General features: G+C 44.5%; 2 protein-coding genes across 2 annotated transcripts; one reads left to right on the top strand and one right to left on the bottom strand.

Moving 5' to 3' along the window:
* Positions 1–1071: 1071 nt before the first annotated feature.
* Positions 1072–8431, top strand: LOC133357628 (claudin-5-like). Its single transcript, XM_061575683.1, has 3 exons — positions 1072–2737; positions 6366–6579; positions 7149–8431. The coding sequence occupies exons 1-3, from the start codon at positions 2603–2605 to the stop codon at positions 7442–7444; spliced, it is 645 nt and encodes a 214-aa protein (XP_061431667.1). The 5' UTR covers positions 1072–2602; the 3' UTR covers positions 7445–8431.
* A 149-nt stretch (positions 8432–8580) lies between these two features.
* Positions 8581–19443, bottom strand: EFCAB2 (EF-hand calcium binding domain 2). Its single transcript, XM_061575684.1, has 7 exons — positions 18900–19443; positions 17812–17896; positions 16057–16129; positions 15032–15111; positions 14640–14682; positions 12753–12819; positions 8581–11927 (listed from the first exon to the last, which is right to left on the bottom strand). The coding sequence occupies exons 1-7, from the start codon at positions 18922–18924 to the stop codon at positions 11812–11814; spliced, it is 489 nt and encodes a 162-aa protein (XP_061431668.1). The 5' UTR covers positions 18925–19443; the 3' UTR covers positions 8581–11811.
* Between the last annotated feature and the right edge of the window lie 1457 nt (positions 19444–20900).

The raw sequence follows: 20900 nt of genomic DNA, 5'->3' as shown, positions 1-20900 counted from the left end.
CTGCTGCAATAAACCGACAGACGACTCAACTCTGAAAGAGAAACACACCTCGATTTAAAGCTTTCGTGACTGCAGGGATTCATCTTCTTGATTCTTTCGGTAAAGTCACGTAGAAGGAAAATAATAAAATAATAAAAATAAAACATAAAAAAAATATTATTTTAAAATAATTATTTTATTATGTCACGTAGAAGGGAAATAATAAAATAAAAATCAAAAACCCTAATTAAATAATTATTTTATTATTAAAAATAAAACATAATAAAATAATTATTTTAACATTATTATTTTATTATGTTTTATTTGTATTATTTTATTATTTCTCTTCTACGTGACTTTACCGAAAGAACCAAGAAGAGAAACACACCTTTACGCATGTCCCTGTTATTAACGACAAATACTTTTTCACAGTTCCTAAATGATCTAAATTGCCCATTGGTTTTATATTCACCATATCAAACCGTCAAAGTGAACGTTTGAATTAGATTCGGTTTGCCATGGACTCTTTGTCTACAATGAATACGGTAATTGTGCGACGTGCCGTACCTGGGCCCTCTTAGCGCCAGCACCTGCAGCCAGAGACGGCCCCTCAGCCACTCACACGGCCACCAGCCTCACAGTGGCATTGCTGTTTCCTTCAGAGGTGAGTTTCCTTCTCTCACAGGTGAGCCTCACACACGTAAGGTGAGACTCACACTCGCAGGTGAGACTCAGTTAGTATCCGGCACAGGTGTCACCCTCGCACGTCCTCACTCCCTCTCTCACAGGTGAGCCTCACTCCTTCACAGGCGGATCTCAGGTGAGCGTCACGCCCTCTCTTACAGGTGAGCCTCACTCTCACAGGCGGATCTCAGGTGAGCTTCACTCCCACTCACAGGCGAGTCACTCCTTCACAGGCGAGTTTCACTCCCTTTCACAGGCGAGTTTCAGATAAGCCTCCTACTTCTAGATTTGAAGCTTTCTTGACTGCAAGTATTCATATTCTTAGGTTTTTTCGGTAAAGTCACGTAGGTATTAATTTTTATTTTTTTACCTACGTGACTTTACCGAAGCCTCCTACTCACAGATGAGTTCCTACCTCACAGACGAGCCTCACTCTCAGGTAAATGTATGTAAAATATAGACTTGATGTATTAACTGGGAAAGTTAGAATCATCCAAATATGTATTTAGACTGGAGGAATCCGATAAGCTATAAAGCTTTTTTTCACAGATGTCTAGAAGAGTCTCAGGATGATCCTACTGGAGGCGTTAGGGAATATTTTGCGCGTGGAAGGAAACTGCAATGCTTGGAGAACCGCTCGTGTGTGAATGCAGGATGGACCCTAACATCCACACGGGGAGGTCGGCACCTTCATTTTCGCAGTTCATTCATTGTCAGCTCACAGTGGAGTTAATTTACTAATATTTTTTGCTCAGAATTACTTCCGTAGGATTTGTACACCGGTTAGAGGAAGTGTTAACGTTAGGAGTATGCTTCGTAGCAATGCGTTTCAGCTTTCACACGTGTCCCTGTAAACTCAAGCATTGGGTCGGGATACGAATTATTATTTGCTAGCAGTGATGGTGGAAATTCCACACTCCTATGGCGGAGGATATTATAACAACTACTCGTGACTTTGCCGAAAGTTATACAGTACTCTTTTTTATCGACCCAGAGGGATGGATGATGGTGTGTGAGTCGACTTCCAACTGGGATTTCAGCTCATGACCTCAATTGGTTCTCTGCCACGGCAGTGGGTTGTGGGTTATGGATATCGCCACCTTTAAAAGGGATGATGATTTCGTTGGTAATCTACCACTGTGAACACTCAAATTCTCTTCAAGGAGCACAAACCTATCACGCAAACTCCGGGTCATCCTCGCTAGCAGCGGATTCTGGCGAACACTTTAGATCTGCTCTTTTGTGTTAAGTTTGTTGTCCTTTCTCCGCACCTCTGATTAGCTCGGTTGAATATGTACGGTGCAAAAGAATTATAACATACATACATTTAAATCTACATTTGTTCCAGTATATTCACACATTTATTGTTTTGTTCAGTGCACATTTTCCGTGTGTAAATGGTGAAACCTCGTGTGTGATGAGCTCCGTGTGTTTGCGAATCTTTGTCTCTGTGTGAGTTATCTGTGTCTCCGTGTACTTCTTTGCGAGTCTGTGTCTCTGTGTCTGTGTGATGTGAGTCTGTCTCTATGTCTATCTGAGTGAGTTTGTGTGTTTGATGCCGTTGTCTCTATGTGTGCATCTTTGTGTGTGTGAGTCTGTATGTTTTTCTGTGTAATTATGTCTGCATCTGTGAGTGAGTGTGTATGTCTGTGTGTATTTTCGTGTAATTCTGTGAGTTTGTCTGTTTGTATCTGTGAGTGAGTCTGTATGTCTGTGTGTGTCTCTGTGTAATTCTGTGTGAGTCTGTGTGTGTGTGTTCGATGCTGTTGTTGTTGTGTGTGTTTAAGTTTCTGTGTGTTCATCTTTACGTCTGTGAGGCATGTGTCTCTGTGTAAATCCGTGTGATGTGAGTCTGTGTTCGCTTTGCCCGCGAGTGAGTGAGCCCTGCTGCGAGTGAGTGAGTGAGGAGCCCGTGGCGCTGTGCCGCAGCAGGAGCAGGATGGGCCACGCGGCCCCACTCGCCCTGGCCGCCCTCTGCGTCTCGGCCGCGGGTCTCGCATTGGCCGTTGCGGCCGCGGCTGCTCCGCATTGGCTCTCGCGGGCCACCCTCGGTGCCTACCTGGTGCAGGACGAGGTGAGACGAGGCGTGGCGAGGTGAGGTGTGACGAAGCGACATGATGAGGTGTGACGAGGTGTGAGGGTCTACGACAGGAGGGGATCATCAGCACTCACTCAGCGCAGTATGGTCACCAGACCTCACTGTTGCAAAGTCTTCCTCTGGAATCCGTGATGTGAAGTCCCCGATTCAACACCGTGGGGCCCATTAGCTCGGCTCATGCCAACGCAAACCAGACACTGCATACGCTTGTGTTGTTTGAAACTTGTGTTTGTTTTGCCTCCTCTACTACTCAAAAAGGGGGTTCCTCGCATAGAGAGTTGTTAACTACCTCGCCTGGTTTACAGGAGGTCGTGGGTTTCGAGCCCGACCCTGACGCCTTCTGTATAAATTTCGATTTAAAGCTTTCGTGACTGCAGGGATTCATCTTCTTGGTTCTTTCGGTAAAGTCACGTAGAAGAGAAGTAATAAAATAATAAAAATATTTGGAGTTTGCGTGTTTTCTCTGTTCTCCTCGTGATTGCGTGGATTTTTCTCCGGGTCCTCCGGATTTTCCTTCCACAGTTAGAAACGCGCGTTTAGAGTTTTGGCGGCGATCTATGTCTAGGTGACAAGCTACTTTGTTGAGCTATCATTTGTGATATCCAGGTCGCTTCTGAACAATATATTTTTAATTCTAGATTTGAAGTTTTCGTGACTACAAGGATCCATATTCTTTGGTTCTTTCTGTAAAGTCACGTAGATGAAAATAAAATAAAAAAAACTACATCGCAGAATGTAGTTATTTTTATTTCATTTTCACATAATATATTTTAGCTCAATGGGCCGTACCTGGTAAAAGAAAAAGTTTAGTTGATTAACAAATTTGATTTTGAAAGATTTGCTGATATTTGTTTTGTCTTACAAGAACGATACGCAGTGGACCGTCGTGAGAGAAAAGTTACATTATATAAATCTTAACATTTCAGACATTGAGTAGCAAAGGCATTTGAGGACTCGAGCACCACTGGTAGGGTACAACGCAGAAATTTCGCCCCCCAACTCGCGTGGAGTTTGCTAACTACAGGTACAAGGATAGGGACATCTTACATTAAGGAATAAATACAAATCCGAACCTTTTCACAATCTCTAATGATTATCCTGGAGAAATCCGATGAGCGATGAAGGTATTTTTCACACGTGTCCAGTAGGGGCGAGTCATTAAATTACAACAATAAACCATAAAAACGATCGCAGTGCAAAGCATAGGACAGGTAAGCAAAGCACTCAATATATTCTTGGTTCTAGATTTGAAGCTTTCGTGACTGCAAGGATTCATATTCTTAGGTTTTTTCGGTAAAGTCACGTAGGTAAAAAAATAAAATTAATAAAAGTAAAATAAAAATAAAATTACTTGAAACAGCTATCGTGCTGTGACGGTTCCACCTGAAGACGGAAGCTTGTGTTGCCTCCGAAACGTCGTGATTTTTATTACATTTTTATTTTACTTTTATTAATTTAAATTTTTTACCTACGTGACTTTACCGAAAAAACCTAAGAATATATTCTTGGTTCTTTCGGTAAAGTCACGTAGAAGGGAAATAATAAAATAATAAAAAGAAAACATAATAAAAATTCTCACGACGTTTCGATTGCAACACAATCAATCATCATCAGGTGTGAAAACTACAGCAACAAAATTTTAGCTAAATATAAATCAAATACATTTAGTATATAAGTGAAAATTGCATAAGTCCACCAATTCCGAAGCTTGGACAAGGCAGCAAAAGCTGTCGCAGACCACGCCAAGACAACACTGAGTCGTCTTTCAATAAAATTGCACATTAAGATTTAACTATCGATACGCAGGTAAGGATGAAAGTTACAAATCGCATTTGCAAATGCGGTTGTATCCAGCACTAATCTTCTGCTTCAGGAGATTTTTTTAAGGAAGATTTACGATGTTAAGGGAGGAAACAAGGTTGTTGTTATTCTTGGTTATTTCGGTAGAAGGGAAATAATAAAATAACAAAAATAAAGCAATAAAATTCTCACGACGTTTCGATTGCAACACAAGCAATCATCATCAGGTCGTTAGAATTTAATTGTTTTATTTTTATTATTTTATTATTTCCCTTCTACGTGACTTTACCGAAAGAACCAAGAATATGAATCTCTGCAGTCACGAAAGCTTTACATCGAAATTTAAGGTTGTTGTTGTTCCAAAAACGTTGGTGCTGCAAGGGGGCTCTGTCACCTGTACAAATGATTGGAATAGTTAAAGGCCAATTAGATGGATGAATATGCTAAGCATAGCGCACATTTATTTGCTAAAATTGATGTTATGGATGAACAGGACCCAATGTACAGGGTGATCCAGATGTCTAGTGACCCCAATTTAATTTTTTTAAAGTAAGGTTTAACATTTTAAAAAAAAAATATGCAACGGGGAGAAAAATGTTTAGGGGTCAATTAATTGGGGGTCACACAGGACATGTGGATCACCACACCCTGTAGATTCCAGAGGAGACGGAGAATTTCGATTTAAAGCTTTCGTGACTGCAGGGATTCATCTTCTTGGTTCTTTCGGTAAAGTCACGTAGAAGGGAAGTAATAAAATATTTTATTATTTTATTACTTCCCTTCTACGTGACTTTACCGAAAGAACCAAGAAGGAGACGGAGAATGTTGACATGTGGGAGGAAATCGCAGAGAGAAGAGCAGCTCACAACGGTCCACCGGCTTGTCCCTCCACATTAAGAATAATCACCCTGCGTCGAGATCGTTTAAGGTTAATTTGCTGCTTAAAATGTCCACGTGATAAGCCACTTCGTTGAGCTATCGTTTGTGGTCGGGTCACTGCTGACAAAGAAGCTAGTAGCTCAGTGGGCCTTACCTAGTAAGATGAAGAACATAGTTTGGTTTTATTTGTGTGTATATATTTAAGTGATTGTTTACATTTCCAAAACTTTGCACTCCTATCGTTTTTTTAAGTTTTTGTCGTTTTTGTTGTTGTAACGTTCTGACCCTGGCCCTAGTGGACAATCTGTGAGAAAGGGCTTTCCAGCTCATCGGATTCCTCCAGCAATAATCACATTTTCCGATTCTGATTCAGACGGCGATCGCCCCAATCACAGTTCTATGATCACTGTTACATTGCTTTTAACAGCTTTATTTTGGTGATTTTGAAAACGTTTTGGTTTAGCCATGTTTGTTTGTTGTAGTACAGAGTTAGCCTGATAACTTTAATCTAAATTGTCTTATGGTTGTTATTGTTTGACTTGCATCCCAATAGGATTTTTTCACACAGCGTTGAAATACGATGCTTTTTTTCTAGAAGACTTTGCTGTTTTTTCCTGTATTTTTCTGTTTGCGTGTAGTCACTTTAAGATGTTTCTTGTTCATGTTTTTGTTCGTTGCGGTTGCACCCGAGTCAAGAGCCGCATGGCTCACATGGTTATACCTAATCAATAAAAATTTTTTTTTAAATTAAATCGTGCCGAACTGAAATTATCCATTCCCCGGTGACATCGCGACCACTCGCTCGGCCTCGCCTGCAGCCACCGCCAATGGATCGCTGACCTCGACGTTAACCTACACCCGCTATTCTCATACAGACAAAGCCAATCAATACCTTAACCTCCTACCCACCCCCCCGTGGCTCCAGGTGTTCAGCGAGGGGCTGTGGCAAACGTGCGTGGAGCGCGCGCTGCTCGGCCACCGTCAGTGCTCCGAGTACTTCACGCTGCTCGCGGCCCCCGGCGCCCTGCAGCCGGCGCGCGCCCTGCTGCCCCCCGCCGTGCTGCTCGCCCTGCTCGGGGTCGCGGTCGCCGCGCCGCCAGCCTGCTGCCGCTGCCGGGCGCCGCGCCTGCTGCTCGCAGGTGAGAGGCGAGCACAGAGCCCCGCACCCCCACCACCCAGAGCCCCCCACCACCACCATCACCCAGAGCCCCCCCCCACCACCATCACCCAGAGCCCCCCCCCCACCACCACCCAGAGCCCCACCACCCAGAGCCCCCCCCCACTCAGAGCCCCCCCCCACCACCACCCAGAGCCCCCCCCCCAACCACCACCCAGAGCTCCCCCCCCACTACCACCCAGAGCCCCCCCTCCACCCAGAGCTCCCCCCACACCACCACCCAGAGCTCCCCCCCACCACCGCCCAGAGCTCCCCCCCCACCACCACCCAGAGCCCCCCCCCCACCCACCACCCCCCCACCCAGAGCTCCCCCCCCCCACCAACCACCCAGAGCCCCCCCCTCACCCAGAGCCCCCACCACCCAGAGCCCCCCCACCCAGAGCCCCCCCCCCCCCACCACCACCCAGAGCCCTCCCCTACCACCCAGAGCCCCCCCCCCCCCACCCAGAGCTCCCCACCACCACCCAGAGCCCCCCCCCACCACTACCCAGAGCCTCCCCCCCACCACCACGACCCGCGATCTCGCTGCAGGCGGCTGCGCGCTCGGCCTCTCTGGCGCGCTGTGTCTCGCCGCCGTGGGCTTCGTGTGCGCGCGCGTCGTGCGCGACTTCTTCGACCCCTTCGTCCCGGAGCCGCAGAAGCCCGAGTTGGGCTCCAGCATCTACGTGGGCTGGGCCGCGTCGGCCGCCCTGCTGTGCGGCTGCGCCCTGCTGCTGTGCTCGGCGTACGCGCAGCAGGAGCAGCAGCAGGAGCAGCAGGAGGCGCACGAACGCGACCCCACCGCCCCCTCCAACGCGCGCTGGCAGCAGCGCGTCTCCTACATATGAACTGCTGGTCACCTCGAAGAAGCCGGCACGGATTCTTGTTCCTCTTTAGCACGTTGCTCTGCGCTTCAAGTGCTGCTACACCATGGAACGTGTTAGTACGGCGTGTTAGTGTTACTGATGGGTGGGTTACTCTGTGCTTCAAGTTATAGTGCTGATACACCATGGAACGTGTTAGTACGACTTGTTAGTGTTACTGATGGGTGGGTTACTCTGTGCTTCAAGTTGGAGTGCTGCTACACCATGGAACGTGTTAGTACGACTTGTTAGTGTTACTGATGGGTGGGTTACTCTGCGCTTCAAGTTATAGTGCTGCTGGATCATGGTTCGCGTGTGATCGTTTTATTCCCACTACCCCTGCTCATTTTTCCGAGTTATTTTTTAAAGCTTAATGGATCCTGGAAAGTGGACGCGTATTGTAAATACAGGTAGATCTCGGTGTGATTGAGGATCGATTTCCAGCTTCGTGGGAGATCAAACCCCTGGGGATCTTTGGCACCGTTCAACATTCATGTTCAATATAAACACCAACATACATATATATACCGAGCTGCTGCTGCTGCTTCAAGCGAAGTTATTAGTGGAGTAACGGGCGAGTTGAAAATAACGTGGTTTTGTTAGATACTGTCAGTGAGAGGAACTAACAGACTGCACCCCCACCCTTCAGTATGGACATACGGACATAGCCAATACCATACAACTTCCAAACGTAGTTGGACACCTTTAATAAAGCGTTCGACATAAATGTATAACTGTATAACAATGCGAATGATCGTATAATCTTCTGTCTTGCTCTCTCTGGACGTCTGTGAAAATTTGCTTTTGAGCTCATGGGATTCCTCCAGTATACGTGACGATTCTGATTACGTCTCCTTACTGGAGAGAGATTCGCAGAGTCGTTAACGGTATTGGGAGTACTCTTTGGTTCTTTCGGTAAAGTCACGTATAAAGATAAAATAATACATTAAATAATAGCATACGACGTTTCGATTACAACACAAGCAATCATCATCAGGTATATATTGCGTGTGTTGCAATGGAAACGTCGTATGCTATTATTTAATTTATTATTTTATTTTTATACGTGACTTTACCGAAAGAACCAAAGAGTAATTCCTGCAGTCACGAAAGCTCCAAATTAAGATTGGTATTGGGAGTAAGAACATTTGAGTTTAACACGTAGGCTTTCGCGACCAATATCATCCATAATACAGTTTTGTTGGGTTAGATCGTGTAAATATCTAAATGTGCTGTTAAATCCGCCACCACCCGACACAGCCAACTAGTAACGTATTATGGAAGAACATTTCATATTGTGCACTCTTATGAGTCCAGTCCATCACGAATGCGCATTGAGCACACGTTGAAGTGGACTCTCTGAAGCAACAACAACAACGTTTAGAGTCCGTCGCGAAACTGGCTGAGACTCAAGGATGGATTCCGAACGTGAGCCGGCAGCGTCCTTCCAGGTCTTTGGGCCGGAGACCCCGAAGCTGGGCGCTGGCGGGTGCAGCAGCAGCCACGGATCGTAGCCGGAGTCGATTTGGGTCAGTTGAAACTGGTACGCACTGAGAGGGTCTTCGTCTCGAGAGGTTTGCAGAGGGTGAGCGGTTGGGTTGTAGGTGGTGTCATTGCAATAATTGGGATGCAATGTTTGATTTGACAAAAAAGTATTAATAACACATTTGATACAGCTGTCGTGGCTGTGACGGTTCCACCTGAAGACGGAAGCTTGTGTTGCCTCCAAACGTCGTGATTTTTATTTTATTTTTATTTTATTAATTTTAATGTTTTACCTACGTGACTTTACCGAAAAAACCTAAGAATATGAATCCTTGCAGTCACGAAAGCTTCAAATCTAGTATTAATAACACATTATTATTATTGTAGTTTACCAGTTATGCATTATGAATAAAAGTGATAAAAATGATGAACATGTGTTGGGATGACTTATTCCACTTTCCATCACTCCTACCACGGATAACAGGGTGACCTCTTAAAACCTACACGCAATATGAGTATGGTGATACCTGTAATTACCCAGGATTGTGTTTAATTTGAATGTGATCTACAACATGGAAAATATTATAAATTGAGAGCGAAATTATAACATGAAGCAATGTTTCATTAATGTTAAGGGTGAGAAGGATAGCACTACCATCGGCTACATGTAATAGTTATTTATAGTTATGTACAAATGGCAACCTTACAGGGTATCGGCACTTGTGTGAGTGCAGCATTGGGATTTTCCCTATTGACTGTTCCACGTGGGTGAAACCCGGAGTTTCCAAAGCCACCCATGAATACAAGGGAGATAACGCTTTATAATCCATTCAGGTATCTCAGCATCTTTGCTCTACGGTCAAAAAACAGCCACTCTCTAGGGGGAAAAGCTGCGTACAAGATCACACTGTGATCCCCCAAACCCCTGCAATACGCTGGGCTTCAGACATCCACCGCCAGTAATCACTGCACGTTGACTACGCTATGCCTGAAAATGCCAGCTTTTGGAACATCAAAATACCGACAAAAGTTATTTTTTAAAACCCATACACACTTATGTTAAGAAGCCTCGAAAAACGCTGACGAGTAGAAATGACGAGTGGTAAATGGCTCGTGGTGAAGTCCATGCGTCGATTCGTGAAGAGTTCTGTTTCAGGGTTGCAACACGTAGCTTGGAAAACAAGACGAGAAACAATTGGTAATTGAAACTAATCGTGGAGCTGAATCCCGACAGTTCACATTAATCACCTGGATGCCGAGGGAGGTGACTCTAGTTCCACCCCTAATCATGTAATGGATACATAGGTATTTTGAATTTTTTCAATCGCTTTAACTCGTCGCTTTGATCGATATCTGATTATTACAGCAAGCGCATTCGCCGCTCACACAAAGGTTTATCTACCGCTCAGCTTATTTTAACGTAAAGCTACATTATCAAAATATTTAGTAGCATTTTTTTTTAAACCGGCACACAGTTGATGATTGTTCGAGGTCCCATTAATTTAGGCCGTGACTTAGCAGAAGAATTCCTCTGCTTGCCCTCGCTGCTCGTGTGTGGATGACATGTGGCACAAGCGCCCCATTGTAATCTCATGGTTTTGACCCCCTATCTTTCGTCGCTCAGCAGTTTTTTTAAATCCGCTGAGAGCAATAAAGTGAACGCGCTAAACGCTCCCCTTGTGTCGGAGCCTTGCATGGGACCCACAAGAACGTTCCTACACGGCGTGCAAACACAAAGTAGACAATTGCAAATCGAGATGCTTAAATGATAGATATGGAAACATACTGTAAAGGGATGGCACAAACGTTGCTTTTGTCTCCGCGTTTAATTTTGTAACTTACGGTAAAAATATTTACTTGTGTATGTAAAAGTCAATCGCAGTTAAATTGGAAAACATATACTTTTTAATAATTATATAGTTTGTATATTGAAATGTAGAGTGAGAAAGCATTGCTACATGTTACATTAGGCTCACGTTTGAAATGTATTTTGTTTAACAGGGTAAGAACTCAAGAAACACGGGGAGTTATTTGTAAGTGACCTGGGGTATCGGTCTGCCACTAGGGGGATCTATGGTTTCTATCTATAATTCCTAACTAGTGATTTGCAGTGTAATTCTTATCAAATTTGGCACACAATGGCCTACTCTTGCGAATAAATGACGTCAGTGGTTCTTAAACTTCCAATGCGAAGTAGGCAGCATTACCACGGTCATCACACCGGCGGCAGTCACACAAAGCCTGCATACGTGGCCCGATCTGTAAAATATCTGTACGTATGTTGAATTTTTTTCGCATCGCACGTAGCCAACCGTGCTCATTGGAGGTGCAGGAAATGTGTCCCACGATCAATGAAGGAACCTGCAGCAACTTCTTCCTTCTGTGTTCTTGAGCGATTAAATCTGGACGTGCAAAATTCCACTTGTCAAATGAGCTCCCCGAATTCCACACCGATGATTAATAATAAGCATTGCAGAAAACAGCATTGTACGAACGTTTGAATTAATTACAGATAACTTTTTATTTATTTGTTATTCAACTTTTCATTGCCGTGCCTAAGAATAAACTACAATAACCCTTGTGGGCTTCAGTACCTTATCGTTGTTTTAGAATTAAGTTTTCAGATAGCAAAGCAGTCAAACGCATCAAATTATCCATCACACTTTGTTTAATACATACTTAAAAAATCGAGATTGACAACTATTTCTTTATTACTGCTTTTGGTGTTTAGTTTGTTGTCTTTTTCCCGCACCTCTGATTAGCACAATTGGTTACATATGGCACGAAAGAATGTCAGCGTACATTCGTACACAAGAACAAAACGGCAAAGGTGAAATCTCATCAGGAGCAGCACTAAATGCGGACATTTAATTTTCTTCCACTGCCATCATGGAGACATGGTCCTTGTAAAACACAAGGTTCTTGTCTGGGTCCACTGCAGCAGAGAGCATCTCCTCCATCTCCTCCTGAGTGAACGGCTCTCCTGCACAAAAGGCAGCAGACAATTCATGTTTTGTGCTGGGCAGCAGCAGGGGGTGGGGGTGAGGTGTGAACGATGCATGATTCAGGGGAGACTGGCGTACTTGAGCAACGTTTGCAAAAGCATATGCCTCTCTAATTCAATCAATCAGGGATGTAACCGATAAAATAATGGGTGCTGCACACTCTGTGCTCTGGGGATGTGTTTCAGGACGTGTAGCTGCATGCAGAGTTTGTCCTCAAAACGAAACAAATGAAATGATTTTGTGCCGGTAGCTTGTAGTTGCACGGGCACAACATGCCCGAGTGGGCAGAGATTATGTGGCAACGTGCAGACTGCAACACACAGAGTGTACATTTAGACAAAATAGGACATCGTTAATTCAAATCCAGATATGGTGAGTAGAGCAGGTTTTGTGTTGACTGCTGCCAGTGTGATGACCGTGATGATGCTGTCTACTTCGCCATGGAAGTTTAAGAACCACTGACGTCATGTATTCGCTAGAGTAGGCCATTGTGTGCCAAATTTGCTAAGAATTACACTGCAAATTACTAGTTTGTAATTATAGATAGAAACCATAGCCCCCCCCCCCCCCCCCCCTAGTGGCAGACCAATACCCCAGGTCACTCTTACAAAAAACTCCCAGTTATTTCTTGAGTTCTTATCCTGTTAAACAAAATACGAAAAAGGGCCCTTTTTAGGACCAGAAACTGATCAAATGAGGTCTTCGAGTGAGCCCAACTAAAAATGTCACGTGACTCTCAACACTTAAATGTGACTTTCTGACCAGAAACCTCAGGGTGAAGCAACGCTATCGCGTGAACCCACCTTCCTCCGTCATGTAGCGGGTGAGCTCCTCAGGATCCAGGTACCCCTTGCCCTCACTGTCCAGCACCTAGCACACACGCCACCCAGAATGAGCGAATGTATCGTTTAGCACGATGTTAAAAGGACAAGGGAGACGAGAGAGACAAAGTCCTGTACAGGGACTCCTCTACCTACAAACATTCGACTTACGAACTTTGAGAAATACGAACAAACCTGGTCCGTATGTCCAGTTGCCTGTTCGGACCGAGAATCGTAAGTTCAACCGCTGCGCAATCGATGGCGGTGGTGGCATTTACATCTACATGAGGTTTTACAACTTTTAAAGCCATTCCTCGTGTTTAGTGTACACGCCGTACAACGTGTTTGGAATCGATAGGAGTAAAGTTGGACTTACGAACAAATTGACTTTCAAACGGACCTCTGGAACCTAACTTGTTCATAAGTAGCGGAGTCTCTGTAAAACCTTGGTGAACACCAGTGCAAGTATCGCACCACTCTGATGTCTCGCCTTATATCCGTGTACAGGTCCGAGTCCCACCTCCTGCAACCTCCACTACACCAGCAACTTGACCAAATCAGTTTAAAATGTTCATGCCAACTTTCAAACGTGCGGTGCGAAGTGTACGCGAAGCCTTTGTGTGTATGTATGTTGGACGTCTAACGCAACTCAAGTAGCCAACCATGCTAATCGGAGGTACAGGGAAAGGATAACAAACGAAACACAAAACACAGTGCTAACGAAATGAGTTTTCAATCTATATTGAAAAGTGCATAGCTTCAGTGGCTTCCTAATATCGTAAGGAAGAGCGTTCTAGACGGCCACCGAAGCGCATCTGAACACGCGCGATGCAGTGACTGTCTTTGTTGATAGCTAGCCAAAAGCCGCTGTGAGGATGACCGGAGTTTGTGTGATGGTCTATGCGCCTTGAAGAGATCAGGAAGGTATGGAAGGTGTCTGTGTCGTCTCGCCACGAATGTTCAGCAAATATTTCATGCAGGAAATGCAACTTGACACTCATCCACACTCCTCGCCCCCTATGTGGAGTGCAAAGGAACGCGTCCTTCCGCTGCTGTGATTCACAATTGATTTTTGAGTTCGGCCACATATCGATCTGACCACATTAAACTCTCCACCACCAGACAGGCAAACACATTAAACCGTCGCATGATGTACCAGCGTTTATGGCACAACATTGTTTTAGCTCACTGGTAAGTAGAACAATTCTCACAACCACATTGAGCAATTAAATCACATTTAAATTTATACTGCATTAAACATCATCGGGATCAGATCCAGGAATTCAGAATAAAAATCAAGCGAAGTATCGGTGGCATGACCTCACAGAAACGACCAACAGATTTCAACAAGATATTAACCACACAAAAAAATAACCCTATGCATTAACTTCACAGTTGCCGCCACTGCAAACAAACTGCCTGCGATTAATTCATTCTGAACGTGCCCTGATCTCCTTGGCTTAAGCATGCAAGTGCCGTACCGATGCTTCATTGTGCGAAAGAAGTTCAAACGCACATACATGGGCCCTCCCCCTTTTCCTCCTGATGACGATAGCTTGTGTTGTGATCGAAACGTCGTAGTTTTTATTTTATTAACTTTTTTTTTCTATCTACGTGACTTTACCGAAATAACCAAATAATATGAATTCCTCTAGTCACGAAAGTTTTAAGTAAAATTTTGTACTTATTGTGTATATAAGTTAGTAATATTATTATATCTTATTGAAGTGTTCAACTCACAGCCGTATAAATGTGCAACAACCTGGGACACGGCCTCGGTGTGCATCTACAGTACAAACGCATTTAGTTTTTTAGGTTATGTTTTGCTTTTCCAAATTATTTTCTAAATAACCGATTACATTCGCTTGCCTGGAAAGCACGCAGAATAGCATCCTCCGGTATTGATCGGTACCTGCACACAGACAAGAGAAAATGCAGTATTTGTTTAACACATAAGATTTCGCGACCAATATCATCCATAATACAGATTATTTTGGGTTAGATCGCCTAAATATAAATGTGTAATTAAACCCGCCACCACCCGACACAGCCAATTAGTAAGGTTTGTTACGCAAACAGAACATGCCAATTCGTTTCTAGTACAGCACACCGGTGTGTTGGAGAGCCAAACTACAACATTTACAATCTGAGTACAACGTTTCGCCAGTAATGATATAGCACGTGAGTTGAAATTCACTAACGTTTTTTGAAGACGTACCCCACTTAAATATTAAACTTTAAACACAGTGGAACATCTCTACCTTCTCTCCATCAACACCTTGGTGATCATCGGAAGGAATTTCTCCAACCTAATGTAGCCTGTAGGTTCCTCCTCCTCGATCTGTGGTGACATTTGAAAAAAACAAGAGCCTTTAGCGCATGCGATGAAACGGTCATCAACACTGCGAAGGAACTGGTGAAGAACACCAAGGTTATTGACGAAAATGTATTGACAAGTACTTGTGCATAAATCTACTTATTCATATGAGTATTTGTTTGCATCATTGCCTTTGTCAACTATGTACTGTGTTCAAACAATTGAAGTCCAGTCATGCTGGAGACGAGAGCGGTCGGCCTCGCAGCTGAGAGACAAATTTGCAGGAAATGGGAGATGCATACCTGTCAACCCACACAGGTTTACACATATTCTTGCACAGGGAAATTGAGTTTTCAGGTTCATACGGCATACAGCCGTTTCAATACGGGCAAAACATGTTTGTCTGTTTGTTTGTGTTTCTCCCTTGTGATGGGACTTTGTAGGATGAACGTTGAAATTTGTAAGGGCACGGGGTGACCAATAAGGTCTGAATTGGTCTGTAATAAGGTAGACACTGATAAGGGTTGACAGGTATGGGGATGCGACATCGTCCACTTTTTTATTCACTGTTTTCAACCGCCTGTAGAGAAGTTGCATGTTGCTTCTCCATAAAGCCCAAATTTAATCGCGTTCACGCAGATATTCCACGGAGAGGCGAGTCGAGTACTTTATTTATTCCATTTGTGATTTCCAGAAGGCAAGGAGGATGGCTCTCTGGCATGACCAGAAGCCTACCCTCAAATGCCAGGTTTCATAAATTCTATTCTATTTAGGATCTACATAGTGCCCTTTCCAGGGCAAATTAGATTTATTGTGTAATACTGACGTAAACCTTATTACTCCACCTGAATATTACTATACAACTAAAAATGTGTATCAATTGCTGTTTAAAACCAATACATTTTAAGCTGTGTATATATATATACTGTATACGTCTTATAAATAGTATTCAGGACAACTATTACTCACCTCTGCCAGAACATCATGGATTTCACCTTCTGTAGGACAGCATCCCAAAGATCTGATGATGGTGCCAATTTCCCTGTGGTAAACCCACGTGTTAGTCTCCACACTGACTCTGTGGCATGCAGCTCTTCAGGTGGAGTATTACTACTTTGAACATTAGGTACCGGACAGCGCAGTACAGAACTGTACGTATGTATGTTGAATTTCTTTCGCACCGTACGTAGCCAACCATGCGAATCAGAGTTGTGGGCGAAAGACAACAAACTAAACACAAAAAGCAGTTTAAAAAAATTACTTTTTAATCTAGATTTAAAAGTGCATGGCTCCAGTCACTTCCTAATATCAGAAGAGCGTTCCAGACGGCCGTAGAAGCGCATCTGAAAGCGCGCGATGCGGTGGCCATCTTTGTTCGACAGTGAGCCAAAAGCCTCTGCTGCGAGGATAGCCAGAGTTGTCTTGATGGTTTATGCTCCTTAACGAGATCAGAAAGGTATTGTGGTTCATTTGTGGGAAGAACTTTGTGTGTAATGAGTGCGAGACTGCCTGGCGAGTGACATATCTGAGCAGTGTGCAAACATGGCCTCGTGGTAGCGTTGACATGGTTTGTTGCAGTTGAATCCAGCAGCTACCCTGATTAACCATAAAATATTTGCCGTCCAAGTCACAGTCGGTTGACAAGCACTCCGCGACGTGATTTGACAAAAGTGTTGGACACGTGTGGGTGTCAGCTGCACGGTCAATTTATAAAAATGACCCGTAAATTAATTAACAGAGTAAAACAAGTGAGGAAACTCAGCCTCTACTGGCAGACTATACTCGTCTGTGAAAACTACAATTTTTTTTATTTTACCAGGTAAGGCCCACTGAGCCGTGTAGCTCTTTTTCAGAAGTGACCTGGCCACAATGAAGTGGATTATCACGTGGAAACGTATAGCAGCCAAATACTCTAAACGCGTGATGTTGATTCTATCATCCCACCATAGGGAAAGCCTTATACAATACACATGGCGTGAATACCAAATATATTCTTGGTTCTTTCGGTAAAGTCACGTAGAAGGGAAATAATAAAATAATACAAATATAAAACAATAAAAATTCTCACGACGTTTCGACTGCAACACAAAAAATCAACAAGGTGTGAAATCCACAGCAAGAAATGTTTTTCTTGCAAGAAATGTTTTTCTTGCTGTGGATGAGTATAGTCTGCCAGTAGTCCACAGCAAGAAAACGTTTTCTTGCTTTTTCTTGCTGTGGATTTTACACCTGATGATGATTGCTTGTGTTGCAGTCAAAACGTCGTGAGAATTTTTATTGTTTTATATTTGTATTATTTTATTATTTCCCTTCTACGTGAGTTTACCGAAAGAACCAAGAATATGAATCCCTGCAGTCACGAAAGCTTTAAATAAAAAATAAATAAAAAATATGTTAAAGTATTCATAACAGTAACTCACCCTGTATTCAGCCTTTTGCAATTACAATTCAACAATTGTTAATGCAGAAACTGGCTGAGATGTAACTCTATTATTGTAGCGAAAAATTATCTTCTGAAAAAATATAATTATCAAAGCAGCCAAAATGCATTCATTGGGTTGGGAAAATCGTGGAAAAGAGAAACATGAAATCATCATGGATGGATCAAGTCACCAAGTCCCAATTTCTCCAGCGATGCTCAATGTATCGAGTTTAAAGTCGTGTACGCAAGGCCGCGAGAGAACAGTGTGGATATGGTATTTAAATAAACCGAGAAGAGCTGACCTCACATCGACCGTCTTGTTACCCTCGTGGTCAAACACGTCAAAAGCTTCAGTAACTCTCTTGTGGATGTCCGCCACCATGGTCTCTACAACAGCAAACACGGGGAATGGAAATCAACCTCGCAAGAATGGAATTACATGTCGTCAACACACTCATAGAAGCCCTAAAAGCCCATGGTCTCTGATTGTGGTGGCATTGGGTGGCCACGTGGCCCAGCGGTAGCGCGTTAACTGCTTGCCGTGGTTCGAATCGCAGTGGCTTCCTTGATTGATACTGCGCGTGTATTAACCACACACAAATACATACTTTGCACCGTCTAATTCCACCTGATGATGATTGCTTGTGTTGCAGTCGAAACGTCGTGAGAATTTTTTTGTTTTATATTTATATTATTTTATTATTTACTTCTACGTGACTTTACCGAAAGAACCATAAATCCCTGCAGTCACGAAAACTTTTAATCAATTTTTATTTTATCTTTTTTCAACGTGACGCTTTTTTGCTGATTGGCCGTGTCGGGTGGTGGAGGGTTACGACACAATTATAAATAACGCGATCTAACCCAAAAACGTTGATTATGAAGTAGATTTATAGTTAGTTTGTTCTCCACGTGGTCGTGTGAGCTATCAGTTGTGGGCAGGTCGCTTCTATAAGAGACAGACAGACAGGGAGGGCTCGAGTTGACAAATAAAAACAACATTTTCGTCATCGTACTCTTCGGTTTTTTCGGTAAAGTCACGTAGGTAAACAATTAAAATAAATTAAATCACGACATTTCGGGCGCAACGTCGTGATTTAATTTATTTTAATCTTTCACCTACGTGACTTTACCGAAAAAACCCAAAACGTGCGATTCCTTGCAGTCACGAAAACTTCAAATCTATAATTGACTCGGAGTCGTTGCGATGTATCGCTGTGGAGAAGGGCCCCAGGTTTTACATCTCTAACCATCAGGTCTCCCACTCAACGGTTATCGATCTTTGCGCGTAATCATCACTTGTTTCCACGCCACTATTCGATCGTTATCGATTAATCGACACAGCCCCGAGGTTTGATTCCCGCATCGACGACAAGCGGCCGTCGTTCACCTGCGTTCTCCTTCTGTTCAGACATCTCGGTGACGCTGACGATGATGAAGATGATGATGAAGATGACGACGATGATCTGCCGCGTTTATCCTCCACTCCTCTATCTCCTCGTCGTCGTCGTCTGTTGCTGCTTCGGATTCTTCTGTCCCTCCTCTCCCTCCTCTCCCCCAGCCCTCAGCCCCCACACTGACGATGTCGTCCCGTCTCTCGCCTCCTTCTCATCGATTCCCACTCCGTCTGCTGTCACATTCTCTGCTCCTCTTTCTCCTCCTCCTCCAAACTTGTCCCCTCTGTCGCTCTCCCCTCTGTCGCTCTCTCCCTCGTTGCACTCTCCCTGTCGCTCTCCCGTTACTCTCCCCTCTGTCGCTCTCTCCCTGTTACTCTCCTCTGTCGCTCTCCTGTCGCTCTCTCCCTGTCGCTCTCTCCCTGTCGCTCTCTCCTTGTTACTCTCTCTCCCTGTTACTCTCTCCCTGTTACTCTCTCTCCCTGTTACTCTCTCCCTGTCGCTCTCCCTCGTTGCTAAACAACCACCAGCAGCGTCCCGGTTACGCGCTCTGATTGGCTCCTTGCCGCGTGCCGTGCAACCAATCGGCAGGGCGGCTCCGCGTGCTCAAGGGGCCACGGCGATTCACAGCCCCACGGCCAACCCGAAGCAGCGATTACATTACCGCAGTCCCTTAATGTCACTTTAAGGCGCAACATTTAAACAACGCGACACATCCGTCAATAACGCGTCGAGTTGTTTTGCTACGTGCGCGTGTACACCATTGCCAGCGCAGTATAACTACATCGTTTGTTTTATATCATTAAAACATATACTGGCGCTGTATTCATACTCTTAGGTTTTTTCGGTAAAGTCACGTAGGTTAAAAATAAATAAAAATAATAGAGATAGTAATAGAAATAAAATAATAAATCACGCTGTATTCCTGGTTGACTTCCTTCCTGGCGCGCGGCCAAGCAGGCGTGCGCGCGCGGTGACGTCACCACAATATGCGTGATGACGTCACCATTAATCCGGACGCTCGTGCGTGATGACGTCACCGCGATAATCTGCGTGGAGACGTCACCCGTACCCCGGCCTGGTGCGTGATGACGTCACTTCCCCCCACCCACTCTCCACCCCGGTTGAGTTTAAACTAAATCTGATTAAATCTTGACTTAGGGGCCGTCCATAAATGACGTCACGCGATTTTGGAGGATTTTTGACCCCCCCCCCCCTCGTCACACGGCGTCACAAAAAGTCAGACCCCCCCCCTCAAATATGACGTCACAAAGCTCTGCCCCCCCCCCAAAACCATATTTCCATTTTGAAAATAAAACGTGCTTCAAATCGCTTTAAACTATTGTCATTGTAGTGCGTATTTAATGTGGCGCTGCACTCTGATGTTGGAGGAGTGTTGTTATAACAATTAGTGTTGTTATAATAATTCTATATTTATTTAAAGTTGCGCATTTTGATGTGACGTCACATTTCTCAACCCCCCCCCCTAGGTGAGTGACGTCATTTATGGACGGCCCCTTAAAAGCTTTCGTATGGCTGCTGCTGCTACTGCTGTAGATGCAGAGCAACACGACTTCAATGCCACGTTCAGATGGCGAAGCCAGCAGACAACCTCTTCAGGAGCTAGCAGAGTCGTGTATCATCATCATCCTCGTCATGGCTGTCATGTCTCCTTCTTCGTATGTGTGGGTCGTCGCTCCACGTTGTACTCCGGTCTCTGTTCTCGATGGCCGCAGTCGCCACACTACTACTCGGGAGTGTTGTGCATCGTCATCATCAGGGTATCGGCATCTTACTGCTGCCGTGGTTTGTGCAGTGTGTACAACAACAACCGCCATTCGCCACTAAGTGGCGGTGACGTCACCACGACGCTTGTGCCAGGCTACGTGCACCTTGAGGCCACGTGAAGTGTCGAACGCCCGCTGGCAGGAGGTCACAGGGCAGACCCAGGTGCCACAGGTCGACTGACTGAGACGAGTGGCTGATGCACCACCTGT

This window comes from Lethenteron reissneri, chromosome 58 (assembly GCF_015708825.2).
Source record: "Lethenteron reissneri isolate LAM-NWPU_2019-01 chromosome 58, ASM1570882v1, whole genome shotgun sequence".
NCBI classification, from domain to species: Eukaryota; Metazoa; Chordata; class Hyperoartia; order Petromyzontiformes; family Petromyzontidae; genus Lethenteron; species Lethenteron reissneri.
This window is presented reverse-complemented; position numbering and strand designations above follow the sequence as displayed.